The sequence below is a fragment of the Saccostrea cucullata genome, unplaced genomic scaffold (genome assembly GCF_032062105.1).
Source record: "Saccostrea cucullata isolate Sc308-1 unplaced genomic scaffold, CSIRO_AGI_Scuc_v1 ctg12143, whole genome shotgun sequence".
Taxonomy (NCBI): Eukaryota; Metazoa; Mollusca; class Bivalvia; order Ostreida; family Ostreidae; genus Saccostrea; species Saccostrea cuccullata.
In genome coordinates this window covers 1-16,309 of record NW_026922141.1, presented here as the reverse complement: position 1 = coordinate 16,309, position 16,309 = coordinate 1, and the positions used below count along the sequence as shown (strand labels likewise).

Genomic DNA, 16,309 nt, shown 5'->3' with positions numbered 1-16,309 from the left:
ACCCATATTTTGCGTTTACCATAGTAAAACATGGACACTGCCATTATATTTATATGGAGGCGGGAGATCCATTAAAATCGTCTCTTTTGAAGAAAAAAAAATCGCAAAAATATATTTTTTGTAAAAAAAAAAAATTGGTCTCAGAAACATAGTCATCCTCTTTCTGGTAATTTTCTACATTTAACTTAAAGAAAAAATAATTAACGTTATAAAACCAGATAGGTTTTTTATTGTGTTCGAAGAGTTCATTTTTCATTTACTCCTCGTCCACAAGCGTGGATTTCGAAAGGATCGGAGAGAGGGTTCAGAACTTCCCGAATTTGCAGATTAATTAACATTTAATGTACAGAGTTAGGGGCGAAGGTAATTATTCTTCTAGGTATATGTGTACCTGAGACAAGTGAAGTCCCTGAGAATCAAAGACGAAACCCGAGGATAGGGGTCTCATAGACAATAAGAAATTTTTAAATTGGGAAAACATTATTACTTTTATTATATCGATGTAAGACGGTCATAATTACACAGTTAAGTTCAAGAAATGATTTATTCCTAAAAATATATTTTTTTCTCAGACAAATATTGATGCAGAAGACATCTTTATTTTTCATGATTTCGTCTAAAAGAGTATATTTTAAAATACTATAACATAATCTGAGCGCATATAAAGCACATGTAAGAGAACAATATACATATTTTTGATTTCTTGCATAACTTAAATTCTAATGAAAAAAAAAAAATAAAGACTAAATGTAACTTAATTTCTAAAAGAGAGGCCACGCAAGCAGAGACTTTCTGTAAGAATATCTTTGTAGTCATTTCTCTCTGTCTCTCTCTCTCTCTGCATACTTGTAAAACGGTACATTAAATTTAAGCTTCATAATGATAGTGAAGAATTTTTGTCTATAACTGACTGTACCTAGAGTCTAGTACCGTATATAGCGGGTTTTCTTGGCGGGTGTAAAATTTGGCGTTTTGTATGCCAAAAATGTTGGCGTAATTTATTTTAGCGGACATAGGGTTTCATCTCTTTGCAGATGAACACGAAAAAGAGTACTAAATATTTTAGCGATTGAAATTTTAGCGGGCTGCCATCAAAACACCTAAATAAGCCAAAATTAGCAACCCGCTAAAATAACCTGCTATACGGTATTTCGAAATTATTTCATGAACCTTTGTGCCATTTTAATAGTCAATAAGAAATTATAATGAATCATTTGACAAAAAATTAATAGACTTAGAAAGGATTGTCTTACATGTACCTTAGAAGTAAACGTGTAAAATTTATTTCTTGACTCAAAATGTGCACTTATGAACATAATAAATTTATGTAAACTGCATTTTTTATACATTATTTTTGCTTTCAATTAAGTATACATATCTTATGAAAATTATGTTTTAAAATCGTATTCTGTCTTAAACTTATTAGTAGTTTATCAGTAGATTCAGTAATTATCGAATCATGACATGATTATCAAAGGCAAAGTCATTAACCTGTATAAAATTTCGGGAAGAGGGAGGGGGGGGGTGCTGTATATAATTAAAATTCAAAAAAAAAAAAAAAAAAAAAAACAGGTTAGTTTTTAATAAAATTCTGAAATACATGTACGATCTTTTTTTAACTTTCAATTTATAAGACTTTTGTTATTGAAAAATTGTAAAAACCTAGAATCGATTTCTTATAACATGTATAAAGTACATGTATCCTACATGACCCTATAAATCCATGCATGTTTCAATCAGTGCAAGTATTTATTATTCTATAATTTGTGTTATTCTATTCTTTTACGTGCTAAAATTATATACATGTTTGTCGGCAGTGGACAATGTTTATATTTTTTGCGCCTGCGCAATGCAACGTTGTCAAGGACTTAGTCCTGCGACTAAGCGTATTGTTTACGACTAGACTTACGCCACTTGGTGAAACGCAAATTACGCCTGAGTATATTTTGGCGTAAGTCCCGGAAGTACACCTAAGCTAAGGCTTAAATCTACGACCTTTGTTGAAACGGGCCCCTGATGTTTTGGAGGTCCGCGTTTGCTTTTGGATTTTTTTATCTTGAATATTGTTCGTTATCTCCATATGTTTCGTTATAAATTCTTCAGTCGAGATAATTTGAGGAAGGAGAATGGAGAATGGAAAAACAGTAAGGGATCAAGTACCTTACAGGAGTAAACATACCCTGTCAATCAATCACAAACGTTGAATAGCCTACTTATTGATCTGACATGTAAATAGAGTGAACAGTATTGTTGTCTTGTTTACTAGTATTTTACAATCACTAACAACTATTTTTGATATTGTATGCACTGTAAGTTAAAAACAAACCAACTATATTTTGCTTTTGGAATCAAGGTCAGAATGATGTCCCTAGAATGTACGAAATACCTACCCTTAACGATAATGCTAAAAGCCCTTTTACATTCTTCTTTGTGAGGAACCTGCACTTTAAAAATTGTTGAAACAGAACATTATATTGTGAATGGAATCATTTTATAGACATGAATCATTTACAGACGATTATCGAATATAAAGAAGATAAAGTGTCGAAAATGACGATGGGAAGCTAAATAAAAGTAATTCTGTTTGTAGTCATTATTTTCAAAATTTATTATAACAGTCTATTGTCAGAAATTATACAAATATGATTTGATTTCTAAACCGGTAAGACAAATTTATTTTTTAATATTAAATTAAAAATTTAATCATTAGAAACTAATTCTTAATTCTCTATAAAGAAAATAAATTATCAGAATAAATTCCGATTATATATCAAAATGCATTATTTAAATTTATGCTTAGTACATCTTGAATTCTATCTGAACAAATAATCGAAAGGCGTCGAGAAATGCAGAGCCATTGAATTTCACAACATGTTCCAATATTTTACAGACTTTACAAACCCTTATCCCGTGTTAATTGAAATTCAATATTTACATAGGAAAACACTTTTTGTTCTGTATACGTGTAGAATCTATTACTATGTGCTATCTTTATTTCAAATACTGTATACAAACATCATATTACGCCATGTACATACCATTATTTTTAAAAGTAGTTCTTTTTATAACTTAATAACATATTTTAAAAGAATTAAAAACGATCTATTTTCTTGCATAACAGGAAAGACATCTATTGAAATAATTAATAATTCTCACTGATAGTAACTTCAATTATTTTAAAGATCTATTCCCGTCCCTTTTATTCGAAATAAGTGACGTACACTTTCCAGATATTTTTCACAATATTTTTGACGTACCATGGGTGGTATTCATGGGTCGATTTTCGATACATGCGAAACAAATAAAATTTCTAACTCACATCATATCAATAGTACATGTACAATACTTATGGCACTACCCAATATCGCTTTTACTGTTCCTTTGTATTAAGTTTCTGGTGAAATCCAACTGTCGAGTTATTTTTTTTTTATTTCCTGCATTATGAAATCTTGTGAGACTTGTATCGAAATGTACAAATTCAATATTGGTGAGAACTATAATAGCAATGTGCCACTGATAAGTTGTGAGCTATAATTATCAGATAAGTCACAGGCGCTTGACGATTTTAACTTTTATTTTCATAAATAAAAATATATCCCCAATAGTTTAATTATGGTAAAGGGGATATTTTTATTTATGAAAAAGAAAGGTTATTTATACATGTATAAAAACGTCAAGCCCCTGTGTTATAAGCTATTGATACAGAAATGCAGATTATCACATGTATCTGGGTATAGACAGGTATTCTCAGTAGTGTCACATCTCAGCAAAGATTCTGGATAGAGCAAGGAATAATCAAAATGATTATGGCTTTAAACATTAGTGTAAATATTTTTGTATCATCAACTTGTTTGTCAGTAACTTATCTCGTTTCAGAAATGGACCGTAAGTGGAACATGCTCATGGTTGTCAAATCAACTTAGAGATATATAGCCAGTATACACTTCATAAGGGTATATTGCTCCATAAAAGAGGCGTTAAGTTTATCATAAGGCTTTGATGTTGTCATTATCTAGGGAATATCTATATACATATATATGACATACTAGTAGATGTGTCACACTCGGTGGTAAATTTTATTTCAAGCCCATTCGGGTGTATCTTGTAGATATATGTGATTGGAAATAACTAATTCCAATTCATAATAAACCATTGATTATCGATATACCGGGTACAGTGTAATATCTAAGTGACCAGTTGAAGGCCACTAAGCAAGTTTTTCTTAATCTTCTCATGTATAGGTATAATACAGAATTAATTCTGTTTCATATGGATACAAAGACAGACCCTATAATACAGGGAAGAACCAAACATTTATTGAGATATTGAATTATAGTACTGAAGTTTAAATGTTAAAGAGAATCACGAATATCTAGGTCATCTGAGGTGGGCTCAGGTACCATGGAGGAGTGAGCGGACAAGGTAATTGTATCGATCCCATAAGTAGAGCATGCTAAAGCGTATCAAATCAAGTGAGAGATACCGGTATGTACCCGGTATGCACATGATAAGGTATCTTACTGCAAAAGAATACATAAAGTGGTTATCTTACAATATCTTTTGTTTACATTTCATTGCAGTTATAGATATATTTGTTTTTGTTTGAATACAGCACCGACCTTTGCAACAGTTGTTAGTGTCTTTGGTACATGTATCTTACCTGAACTTGCGTCATAAGAGGAACACAGTATAAAACTGTTGTGTTTGTTTGCTGCTACCAAGTGTCATATAGCATAGGTCCGTCTATGCACCAGTGACGATTGATTTCACTGAACAGTGACTAAGTGAACGGTTTTATATACAGGGGACCCAGATATAGCAAGAGGTAAATCAAATATGGCAGCCAAATTTTTTTTACGAATCGTGTTCAGCTTAAATGCCAGGTTATAACATAATATCTGAAACAAAAAAGACAAGCAACAAATAAATATCACTCGCAAAACTAGGTTGATTTATTCATTTGAGGTCAGAAGGTCAAGTTCAGAGACTGATAGAAGGAAACCAATCTAAGATAGTATCAATTTTAGCATTTTATAATCTAATTCTTGTACAGAGATGTTTAGCGGTAAGAGTTTTCCTGGGTCAAAATGACAGGGACTATGACAGCTAGGTGTTGATCAAATTTCCAGGGGCCATTTCAGTGAGTATCACTTGACTTTAACGTCATAAACATCTTACAGAGACCCAGATGTATCGTGCCCAGGAATCAAGTATGTTAGTTTCAGTCCTAGCCCCCCCCCCCCCCCCCCACACACACACCCTTACAGCACAAACGAAGAATAACTGCGCAAGATTCAACTTTTATCAAATAACTTGTGACGTGACATTCCATTATACTATAACCTCAATCCGTTTGTAAAAATAGATGTATAAGAAAGACAGTGTAAGTTTAAAACATCTTGTGCAATGCATAATTATTACACAGATATCAATAATACTAGTATACAAAAAGTTACTTGACGTATTCAAAGAAAACAAATTACCCGTCTATACATGTGATTCTAAGATATGTGCATTACAATATGCCAGAATGTATATAGTTTTCATCCTTAAATGCTGTTGAGTAATTAACTCGAACTACATGACTTTAGAGCAAACGCTACAAAGGCTCCATCCACTGCGCCACGCAAAACTTTGCTTCTTGAGCATAGCCTTTGGGGTTGTGGCTGTTTTTCAGACCATTTTGATCTATTAAAGACACGTTGACTCAATACCCCTGGCATTGCGAGGATGCTGCCATTGGGGTAAATGTACAAATGAATAAAATAAATACCATGATTATTAATTAACTAACCGCTATGCTGCTCTTTACAAGCTCATGATAATGTTTTGTTAAAAAAATAATTATTATGTTTCTTTTAACATGAATTTCTTTATATCATTATTAATCATATTATTATAGCTATTGTGTTTCACCTTTCCGTTATTCCGTCATACATACGAAATATTTTCTTTCTATTTTTCTATATATTTTTTTCTTACATTATCAGTATCTTATACTAATACTGTGACAAGAATTACTTTTATGCTTCAGTCCAAAACATTGATACAAACTCTCCGATCAATTTTGTTAATCACTGCGGTGGTGGCGGAGCCGTAGGAATGGTTGGGAGGGAGGTTTCACTTTCAAACAAATCGAACACCTCCACAAACATCGACCCATGTGACAAAGCCAGCCTTGGGGGCCCGTCAGGACGAACGTTTATTTCTTTTGGTCGTATAATTGGACAGCTTGATTTCACCTTGCCGAAAAACTTCCCTTCCATTGTCAAGATGTCGATGGCATTGGATTTGGAATCGGCGACCAGCAAGAACCCACGACCATCAGTGCATGTTCCAACGGGCTCTGACGACCCGCTATACTGGCCAATGACAGCGCCGCTTTTATTTAGGAATATGACATTGTTTTTTCTCCAGTCACAGATTATAATAGCATCTTTAATTGAAACGTCGATTGATCGCACCAAAACTTGTCGCGGTAACGGAAAGTGAGCTAGAAGGACGCCAGAAGTGTTTATGACGTCAATACCTGGGGTCCCAAACGGGGAAGAAACTCCACATACTAGTGCTCCATTCCTTTGATCGTAAGCAAGACAGGCGTATCCATTTCTTGTAGCAAAACGATGGCTAATCAGCATTGTTCTTCCATCTAGTATTTGAATTAGCATAACCATTCTTTTTCTGGGAATAGTTATACCACACGTCATTGGATTGTTCAACATTTCAACCACATTCATGGCGCAAACGTCCCATGGTTCGCCATCCATGAATTTTAAGCTGTGGAGAAATTCGCCAGTTTCCAAATACATTTTGAGCTTACTGTTGAAACGATCAACCAACATCAGTTTATCTTGCATCCATGCAATGGCAACTATTGGGCCAGTTCTTACATCGTCGGGTTGATGTGTTCGAATTGACAACGCGTGAGTAGCATACTGCAGAGGGTTGGAAGTATGAACTGTGTGTTGATTAAAACTACCTCTCTGAGGAATATTTGTTCCTCGACCCGATCTACTTGAAGATGACACGTTGGAGGAAAATGAGTCCGACAGTCGAGGTGACCTCCTGGGATTCCTATTTCTGCCCCCTGGTGTCGATAAAAATGAAAACTGTTCACTTGGTTCGTTCTCTCCAATAGCCATCCAGTAGGGGGGAGGGGGTTCCTCGGGAGGATCCTCCTCTGCATTATTAGAAGACGAATTCGTGAACTGAGGGTCGGTAGGGGAAACTGTCATAGAGTTAATATCATTTGTTGGAGGTGACAGTGGTTGAGATTCTATTGCGTGATCAGCAGAATTTGTCGAATTCTCGATTCCTATTGTGACTGTCTGACTTTCATTTTCTATCCCCTCGTCATGATTTGTGGTTAAATCTGACCCTGACTGAGGGTGTGCTTCTGTGGCATTGTTTGTGGCATCATCATATGACCTTTCATCGGAGATATCCGGCTCCAACGTATTGGGCTCGGAGAGATCATTTGTAGGGGTATTTTCAGTGCAGTCATCAACTTGGGGATTATTTGTTTCATCGCGTACTGTTTGATCAACTAAAGCACCAAAATTGGTCGCTAGAACAAGATCTTTCTGTTCAATGCCTGACAGAAAGTTAACATTGCACGCTACGCTCCCAATCGTATCTAGCAAGCTTCGACATTTTCCAAAGTAGGAACTCATCTCGTGTACAAGATCTCCCATGAATAATTGTGTTTTGTCGGTATAAACATTGCTGAATATTTTGAATAACGTCTCTATTTCTTCTGCAAGCATCTGCTTTCTTTTCTCTTTCATGATACTCTCGTATTCGTATTTTTCAAATATTGAATCTAATTCAGAAAGAATGTCAGCACTTTGCTCTTTCAGGTAAATAGTCATATCCTCAATAAATTTACAGTAGAACTCGGTTATGCTTTGTCGTAAATCTTCTCTTTTCTGAGAGACGATTTCTCGTGAGTCGGGCTTTCCTAAAACATTAGCCCTTAAATCGTTTGCTTGCATTTGAAATTCATTTATGGTATTTTCATCTTTGTGGTGGTTATTTTGGCCTGCGTTTTTTGCCTGCAGGGCAAGGGCGATTAGTCGGTTTACCTGAATATTTCCTGGTGTCGTTTCCATTGCACATAAACGACACCTCACTGCATTGTTTTCTGTATCTATCATTTCCTGGTCGATACATTTCTTACAGAAAGTGTGTAAACAGTCCAATTCTAGTGGATCAACAAATAGATTCTCACAAGAATCGCACGTTAAGTAATCCATGTTTACATATTTTAAATGCCCAGGTATTCAGGTGCGTTTGACACCTTTACAAATTCTATATTAGGAAATACCTTGTAATGAATAAATAAGCGATGAAACAGAATGTTTTTATCTATGTGTGTACGTAATGCATGACTAAAATGAAAATAAAACGATAATTGAACAAACTCAATTTTGGAAAGATTACTGAATTTTTTTCAGACAAGTTATTTGAAAACCTGGATAGGGAACTGAATATGCCTTTTGTCACCTTGCACATCAACTCTCTTCTGTTTTTCTTTATCTGTTTTGGTCCTTTTTTTCTCGCAACAATTACAGAAAAAATACATAAAAATACAATATATAAATCTAAATACAGCAAATTTTCATTTCTATATTATAAGAAGAATTCGTGTGTTTTACGGGTTTTAGTATAACCCTCAGGAGTACTACGTCATCCCGCGTTCTGTCCAATCGCATACTTCGTAAGATTGGCTGAAAATTTCTTTTCAATATGGCTTCCGGCGACACTGCACTATGGCTTCACAATAAATTAGGATCTACGGACGATCTCTGGTCAGGCAAGACAATATGTTCCCAACTAAGTCAGAACAAGTTACAGAGTATCCATGCTTGTTTTCACACCTTACAGCCGCATGTGAAGGTCAAACTCATGCTGTCGTTTCTGCACATCCCAAGGCGAAACGTAGAACAGGTAAAAATTGTAAACATTGAAGTTGTTTTTCAATATTCTGATTGTATTTTAGCTTTTAAGAATTTTGTAATGTTTCTCATAAAGAAATAAAACCAATTATGTTGTGATGGAAGTCGTGTGTGTGGTTTCTTTTCATTCTCTCAGTGGTTTTTGCTTGCTTTTATTTTGAAAAAAAGAGATGTGATTGTTACAACCAAACACTAAGTAAACAAAAGAGTTGTTAAGCCTCATATCTTAAAATTTTGGTGTACAGCAAGAGTGGTGCATTTGAAAACAGTGTATGTTGTCTTGATGGCCAGGTAGTAAATGAACTTATAAAAGACAATTATTTCTCCGGGCTGGTACATTTTTGGCAGGGCTGACATCTTTCACCAGCAGTCAGTCCTGCATGTCTAACTAATTTTACTGTGAGTTTCAAACACTGCGACACAATCAAAAGCTTTCACTGTCCTTAATGATCATTGTATTGCTTCAAATGCCAACATGTGCTGTGCATTCTCCAAACAAAATACGTTTCACAAAACAGTTGCATTAGAATAACACATTTCTCTAGGTCCAATATGTTTGAAACTGGATCCTCTGATCTACTCCAATACACTACAGTAGTGATCACCAGATCTAAGTTTGATAAAATTACATTAAGATTTTACTACTTTTACTTATGACTAAATTTTTTTTTTTTTAGTGGAAAGGTGACCTTGAGGATATTCTGGCATTAGCAACACATGACACAGATCAGTGGGTGTCGACCATCGCGGAAATCCTCCAGACTTACCCCAGTACAGGATGTCTAAATTTAGAACTTGATAACAGTAACTCCACCTTCATGGAAATTCTTACAGACCTCAGTAAAGTGGGTAAGTGGAGAATTATCAGTAAAGTGGGTAAGTGGAGAATTATCAGTGAAGTGGGTAAGTGGAGAAGTCTTATTCCAATGCAAAACCTGAATAAAACTGTGATAATTGATAAGGTGGCTGCATAAAATAACTGTAAATAGAGAATTGCATCTAGTACCAAGGTTTATACTTACTGTTTGTTTGTTTTTGTTGCAGTACTTATACTTCTAGTACTTTGATTTTTCAGTGAAGAAGTGTGCGGGAGTGAGGATGCTACCCATGGAATGCCAGTTCCTGAATAAGACGGCACTAGTAGCCACCACTGGACCCCTCCCCCAGCCCGTCAAACACTTCGCCCTGAAACGGAAACCCAAGTCAGCCATCCTCAGAGCCGAACTTTTACAGAAATGTAAGTAATCTCCCAAAATGTCTGGCCTAATTAGGAACCTGAGTAATGCGACCAGACTTTACAGAAATCTGAGTGAGGACCCTAAATACAGTCAGGTCTCTTTGTTTTGAAATGCAAAATTTATCTACCTCTGCAATGATATCAGAAATTTGAAATAATGGTAGGTTAAAAGGCAAAAAAGAGTGAATATGATCAGGCAAACTTCTAAGAATTTAAAAATTTATCACAATAGCTCACTTGAGCTAAAAGTTCTAGCGATCTCAATAACACAGATAAATGGTTTAAGATAATGTCCTTGTTGTTGAATTCATAGACAGAGAATGTTTTTATTTTCTTCCTTTGACAGCCTCGGAAGTGGCCAACAATAAAAAAAACAATGCTCCTAACAGTGTTCCCTACAAAGTCCGCAGCTTTGCCAAAAAGATGGACGACACCAGTAAGTACTCTGGAAAGGGAGAGAACTCACTTCCACAACTAATCCATTGCTCAATTATTGTGTATCAAAAAATGAAAGAGCAGTGTCTCTTGCAAAACATTTATATTCTTTTTCTGAAATTCACCCTATCTACATGTACATGGTACGCATAATCATACAAATTTGTTGTATCTATTAAAAGAATCAACACACATTGAACCTAGTAAGAGTATTATGTAAATACTGGAATTGAAAAGCACTGGCATAATGACATTCATACATGTATGTTGCAAATGATGCAAGGATTGCAGAATGAGAAAAGAATATTGAATTTTTTATTTTGATTACTGTATACAGGGTTATTTTCGCCCCATCTAATTTTCACCCTTTCACATCTGAAAACAAGTTTGCCCCGTTTTAAATTCGCCCAAAAAGATTTTGATTTAAGATATTATACTGTTTACATTGAATTCGCCCCGTTTTAAATTCGCCCACGCCAGACTAGGGCGAATGGGGCGAAAATTAAACGGGGGCGAAAAGAACTATATGCGATATATTGCATATATTTGCCCCCACAAAAGTCAAATTTTGAAAATTTCCTGAAACGTGCTGAATTCAATTAATTGTATGAGAAATATAAATTAACAGAAAATATTATAGTGTCAAAGCAGTGTATTCACAATTTTTGTTTTAATGACGTCACAAACTAGTCCGATTTTATATCCTTTTTCAGAAAGAGGACAAAATGGACAACATTTCAACAATTTTAGCTTTAAAATTTATAGAGCGCAAGTTTGTTCAGGAACAATATTGATATATTTCATTGATATTATCATTCTACACATTATATCAAAATATTGATCCTGAACACACATGCGCTCGGTGACTTTTACTCAAAATATCGACGAAATATGTACATTTTTCTGTAAAATTCATAGAAAACTGAAATTTACGTCATGTTTGTGACGTCATTACGTACATATGGCGTCATTACTTCTGAAAATATTAAGTGCTTTGAAGTCAGCATATACTCCCCTGTTTAAGAACTTAATTAAATATATCTCCATCAAAGTTTGATTTGGGGGGCAAATATTGGATATTACCGAATAAAGTTCTTTCCCAGTATACAGTAAATATATTGCCCTTATTCCAGGTACTCCTTGACATCTTCATATTTTCTTTGCTATGGATTATTTTTGTTCAAAGGAAAAATCATGAACAATTTGAATTCATAATTCTAATGTTTTCAGTATATTCAGTTGAGAGTTAAAATGATTTTCTGTTGATTTGTTGATGTTTGATTTCAGCCCCCTTGAAGGGCCTCCCTGGGAGAACCCCGCCCTCAGCAGGATTCCGATCCCCAGGAACTGTGCCAGGGCGGACTAACTCACTGCAGGGAAACCCCCTAGCAGGACACAGACAGAACTCTCTAAAAAAGGAGGGAGGAATAAAGGTCAGAGTGCTAATATAAGAACTCTCTAATAAAGGAGGAGGAATAAAGGTTAAAGTGCTAGCATGTGTGCTGGGGGTGAGAACGATGTGAAATAACAAGTGTATTGTTGTTTTTTTTAAATCATCAGTAAGGATTTTATCATTTTAAATCATCAGTAAGGATTTTATCATACTTCTTCAAAGATCCATAATAATTGTGTTTCCAGGTGAATATTTTAATACTTTTACTTTTCAGATACTTTACAAATTATATTTTTCTCTTTATTTAAATTATTATTTTGTAAATTTTAGCTTTTGGAGCTGGAAGCTCTACCCCTGGGTCCAAAGGAAGCAAAAAGAAGGAAGAAAATACAAGGTCAGTAGGGGATTAAGTTGTCATCTGATCAGGGTACGGGATGAGGTAATGTTGATGTTATTTTGCAGTATGAATCCAAGGTTATATCCATGGTCTGACATAAATATAATTCCTAAAAAATTGAAGGCTATTGCATAGTTAAAAACTTTAATACACAATGTACTTAGCAACTTTGAATTCGAAAACACATACATGTGTAATTCGTTGCGGCATGTTTCTATTTTTATCCTTTGTTTACTAAGCAGGATTTTTAATGTAATAATGGAGTTAAACTTTTATAAAGAAAATCCTCTTGCATCATTTTAAACATTTCTCAGTTGAATTATTTTAAGTTCACAGTCATCTAGTAATGATTAGCAAATCTACTGAATTTCAGAAATGGAAGAGATAGAACAAAGGAAGAAGGAGAAGGAAGCAGCTGCAGCAGCAGGGACCAACCCAACCACTGCTTCTTATACCCCAGACTATGCTGCCGGTCTAGTGTCTCCTGCCCCCTCTGTAAGTATATAGACCAACACAACCACTGCTTCTTATACCCCAGACTATGCATGCCGGTCTAGTGTCTCCTGCCCCCTCTGTAAGTATATAGACCAACACAACCACTGCTTCTTATACTCCAGACTATGCTGCAGGTCTGGTGTCTCCTGCCCCCTCTGTGAGTATATAGACCAACACAACCACTGCTTCTTATACCCCAGACTATGCTGCCGGTCTAGTGTCTCCTGCCCCCTCTGTAAGTATATAGACCAACACAACCACTGCTTCTTATACTCCAGACTATGCTGCAGGTCTAGTGTCTCCTGCCCCCTCTGTAAGTATATAGACCAACACAACCACTGCTTCTTATACTCCAGACTATGCTGCAGGTCTGGTGTCTCCTGCCCCCTCTGTAAGTATATAGACCAACACAACCACTGCTTCTTATACCCCAGACTATGCTGCCGGTCTAGTGTCTCCTGCCCCCTCTGTAAGTATATAGACCAACACAACCACTGCTTCTTATACTCCAGACTATGCTGCAGGTCTGGTGTCTCCTGCCCCCTCTGTGAGTATATAGACCAACACAACCACTGCTTCTTATACCCCAGACTATGCTGCCGGTCTAGTGTCTCCTGCCCCCTCTGTAAGTATATAGACCAACACAACCACTGCTTCTTATACTCCAGACTATGCTGCAGGTCTAGTGTCCTGCCCCCTCTGTAAGTATATAGACCAACACAACCACTGCTTCTTATACTCCAGACTATGCTGCAGGTCTGGTGTCACCTGCCCCCTCTGTAAGTATATAGACCAACACAACCACTGCTTCTTATACTCCAGACTATGCTGCAGGTCTGGTGTCTCCTGCCCCCTCTGTAAGTATATAGACCAACACAACCACTGCTTCTTATACTCCAGACTATGCTGCCGGTCTAGTGTCTCCTGCCCCCTCTGTAAGTATATAGACCAACACAACCACTGCTTCTTATACTCCAGACTATGCTGCAGGTCTGGTGTCTCCTGCCCCCTCTGTAAGTATATAGACCAACACAACCACTGCTTCTTATACTCCAGACTATGCTGCCGGTCTGGTGTCTCCTGCCCCCTCTGTAAGGCAGGCCAACCCAACCACTGCTGCTTATACTCCACATTATGCTTCACATATGATCAGTTTTTTCTTTCTCATGAAACAGTCCATACAAGTCAGTGTTGGAGGGATCATCATTGATTGATGAGATATGTTTTGTATAAAGCAATCTGATTAAAATCAGATCTTTTGATCCGCTCACATAGATCGCTACACAAGAATCTGAGGAAACCCTATTCAGGGTCATCTCCTGGTGACATCTCAATTATCCAATGAAAGGTTTACTTCCAAGAATTTAGAAGTATCTCGGAATTCAGTTACAGGACAACAAACCTCGATGACACACGAACGGAAAATCATGACGACTACAGTCTCTTCTGTACAGAAATATAAAAAGTACTTGCTTTTGTCTTGGTTTTTAGCTCTTTGTTTGGTACGAAACAATAAATATCATCTCCACAGCAACTTTCACTTCTACATTCATTTTCCTGAGCGTCGTTTAAATACGATCTCTCTGATTTGTCAAAATTTTAATGAATATTTTTATTAGAAAGGTCACCAGGAGATGACCCTGAGTGGGGTTTCTTCAGATCCTTATGTAGCAATCTATGTGAGCGGATCAAAGGATCTGATTTTAATCAGATTGTGTATAAAGAAAATCATCGTTGATTGTGATAAAGTCTGTGCATTAAGTAATCATGATTAATATTTTTTTCTGTTTATAATTTTTTTTACAGAAGCTGTCCACCTCCACTACCACGTTACCGGGCGTGACGACGGTCTCCCTGTCCACCCCGACCCCCACTGTTACCTATGTCCCTCCTGCTGCTTCACGCCTGGCGGCTCCAACACCCCCCACTTCTTTTGGTGAGTGTCCCATCAATATTCAAAGTATTTGTCTTTCACTTTGTCAGTCTACTTTAAAGTAACATATTTTGTTGAGGTCAAATTTTCGTGGTTGTGGAAAAACTCTTGGCTCGTGGGGATTTGATTTCGTGGATGAAGAATTGTCAAGTAGATATGTTTGTAACACTTTACATTTCGTGGTGGACACAAATTCTTCGGTCTCTCCACACCTCAAAAACAACAAAAATTACCCCCCCCCTATGAAAATTTGTGATTTCACAGTATTATTAAGTATAGATAGAAGCATTGAAAAATATGGATAGATTTTGGATAACTTGGTAGAAGGTCCGAGTTGAAAGGTCAAGGTAATGAGGTTTGTATTGAATCTGTTAATATGTCTTGGATGGCTTATGACTTCTGAAAGAAAGTTAACTGTAGTTAAGAGTGGGAAAAAAATCATCCTCACCATTCATTAACTAAAGATTTACATCACACAAAGTTTGTTCAAGAGAAGACTGAATGTTTTTTTTTCTGCTTTTACAGTTTCCCCTGTCACTGCTACACAGCAACAGGCCAGAGATAATCTCCAACAACAGTTAGAGCAACAGCTCGGCCAATCACAGATCAGGACACAAACGTCAATACAAACCAACCAACCACAGACAGCCTTACAAACAAATGTTCAGCAACTACCCAATCAGAATTCTCACCCACAGTCCCAGCCCACAGCAGCTGCAGCTCCACAACAGAAGAAAGGGCTTTCTCTCACAGTAAGTCATAGAAAGGTCTCTCTTCCTCTCTTTCTTTGAGTCCAAGACCTAAATTTAGTTTGTATGTGACAAGTTTCACTGTAGTCTTTATTGGCATAAAATTTTCATTTAAGGTTATCTAAATTTAATGATCTGGTTCTCAGACCAATTTTCTCCAAAACAGATGCGAGAGAGAGGCATTTTATTTATCATTTTATTGACAATAAAGTAGATGAGGGAGGTATATTTTTAATTTTAATTTTTGAATTTTCTTTACAATAAAGAGAATTTTTTTAATCACAGATATACCTTCCATGTCTGATCAAAAGGTTTGCTTTATCTATTGCTTATCAGCATGTGAACATCTTAGGCAATGTCTTTGAATGTATTTTCAAACGAAGTAGCCAAAATCTCTTTGAAAATGGCTACCGGAAGTGATATTTGAATACTAAACTACGAAAAAATGAGAACAGAACTTTTTTTTCTGGATTGGTCTCCGCAATACAACTTTTTATTTTATCAACAATACAATAAAATTAGCAATGAGGCTACCTCAAAACGGATGCGTGCGGGCCTGAGAACCAGAATTTCAATTTTAGGTAGCCTAAACATGATGTTTTATTATACCACAGCAAGATAATCAAATAGTGATACATGACTGTATATTTTATGAAATGATTTAAACAAAAATCTTTGACTTCAGAAAGAACAGATGTTGGAGGCACAGGAAA

General features: G+C 36.1%; 2 protein-coding genes across 2 annotated transcripts; one reads left to right on the top strand and one right to left on the bottom strand.

Moving 5' to 3' along the window:
- Positions 1–6,074: 6,074 nt before the first annotated feature.
- On the bottom strand, positions 6,075–8,255 carry LOC134261262 (uncharacterized). Its single transcript, XM_062743711.1, has one exon. It carries the CDS (start codon positions 8,253–8,255, stop codon positions 6,075–6,077), a length of 2,181 nt encoding a protein of 726 aa, XP_062599695.1.
- A 476-nt stretch (positions 8,256–8,731) lies between these two features.
- LOC134261261 (negative elongation factor A-like) lies at positions 8,732–16,305 on the top strand (the record flags this gene model as incomplete). Its single annotated transcript, XM_062743710.1, has 10 exons — positions 8,732–8,949; positions 9,635–9,806; positions 10,033–10,194; positions 10,541–10,630; positions 11,917–12,062; positions 12,353–12,416; positions 12,793–12,914; positions 14,721–14,850; positions 15,373–15,599; positions 16,282–16,305. Coding segments are annotated over exons 1-10 (1,338 nt in total), but the record flags the coding sequence as incomplete, so codon positions are not given.
- Between the last annotated feature and the right edge of the window lie 4 nt (positions 16,306–16,309).

What these genes read in the sequence shown, in the direction of transcription:
- LOC134261262 (XM_062743711.1), bottom strand. Translation starts at nt 8,255, where the DNA reads ATGGATTACTTAACGTGCGATTCTTGTGAGAATCTATTTGTTGATCCA.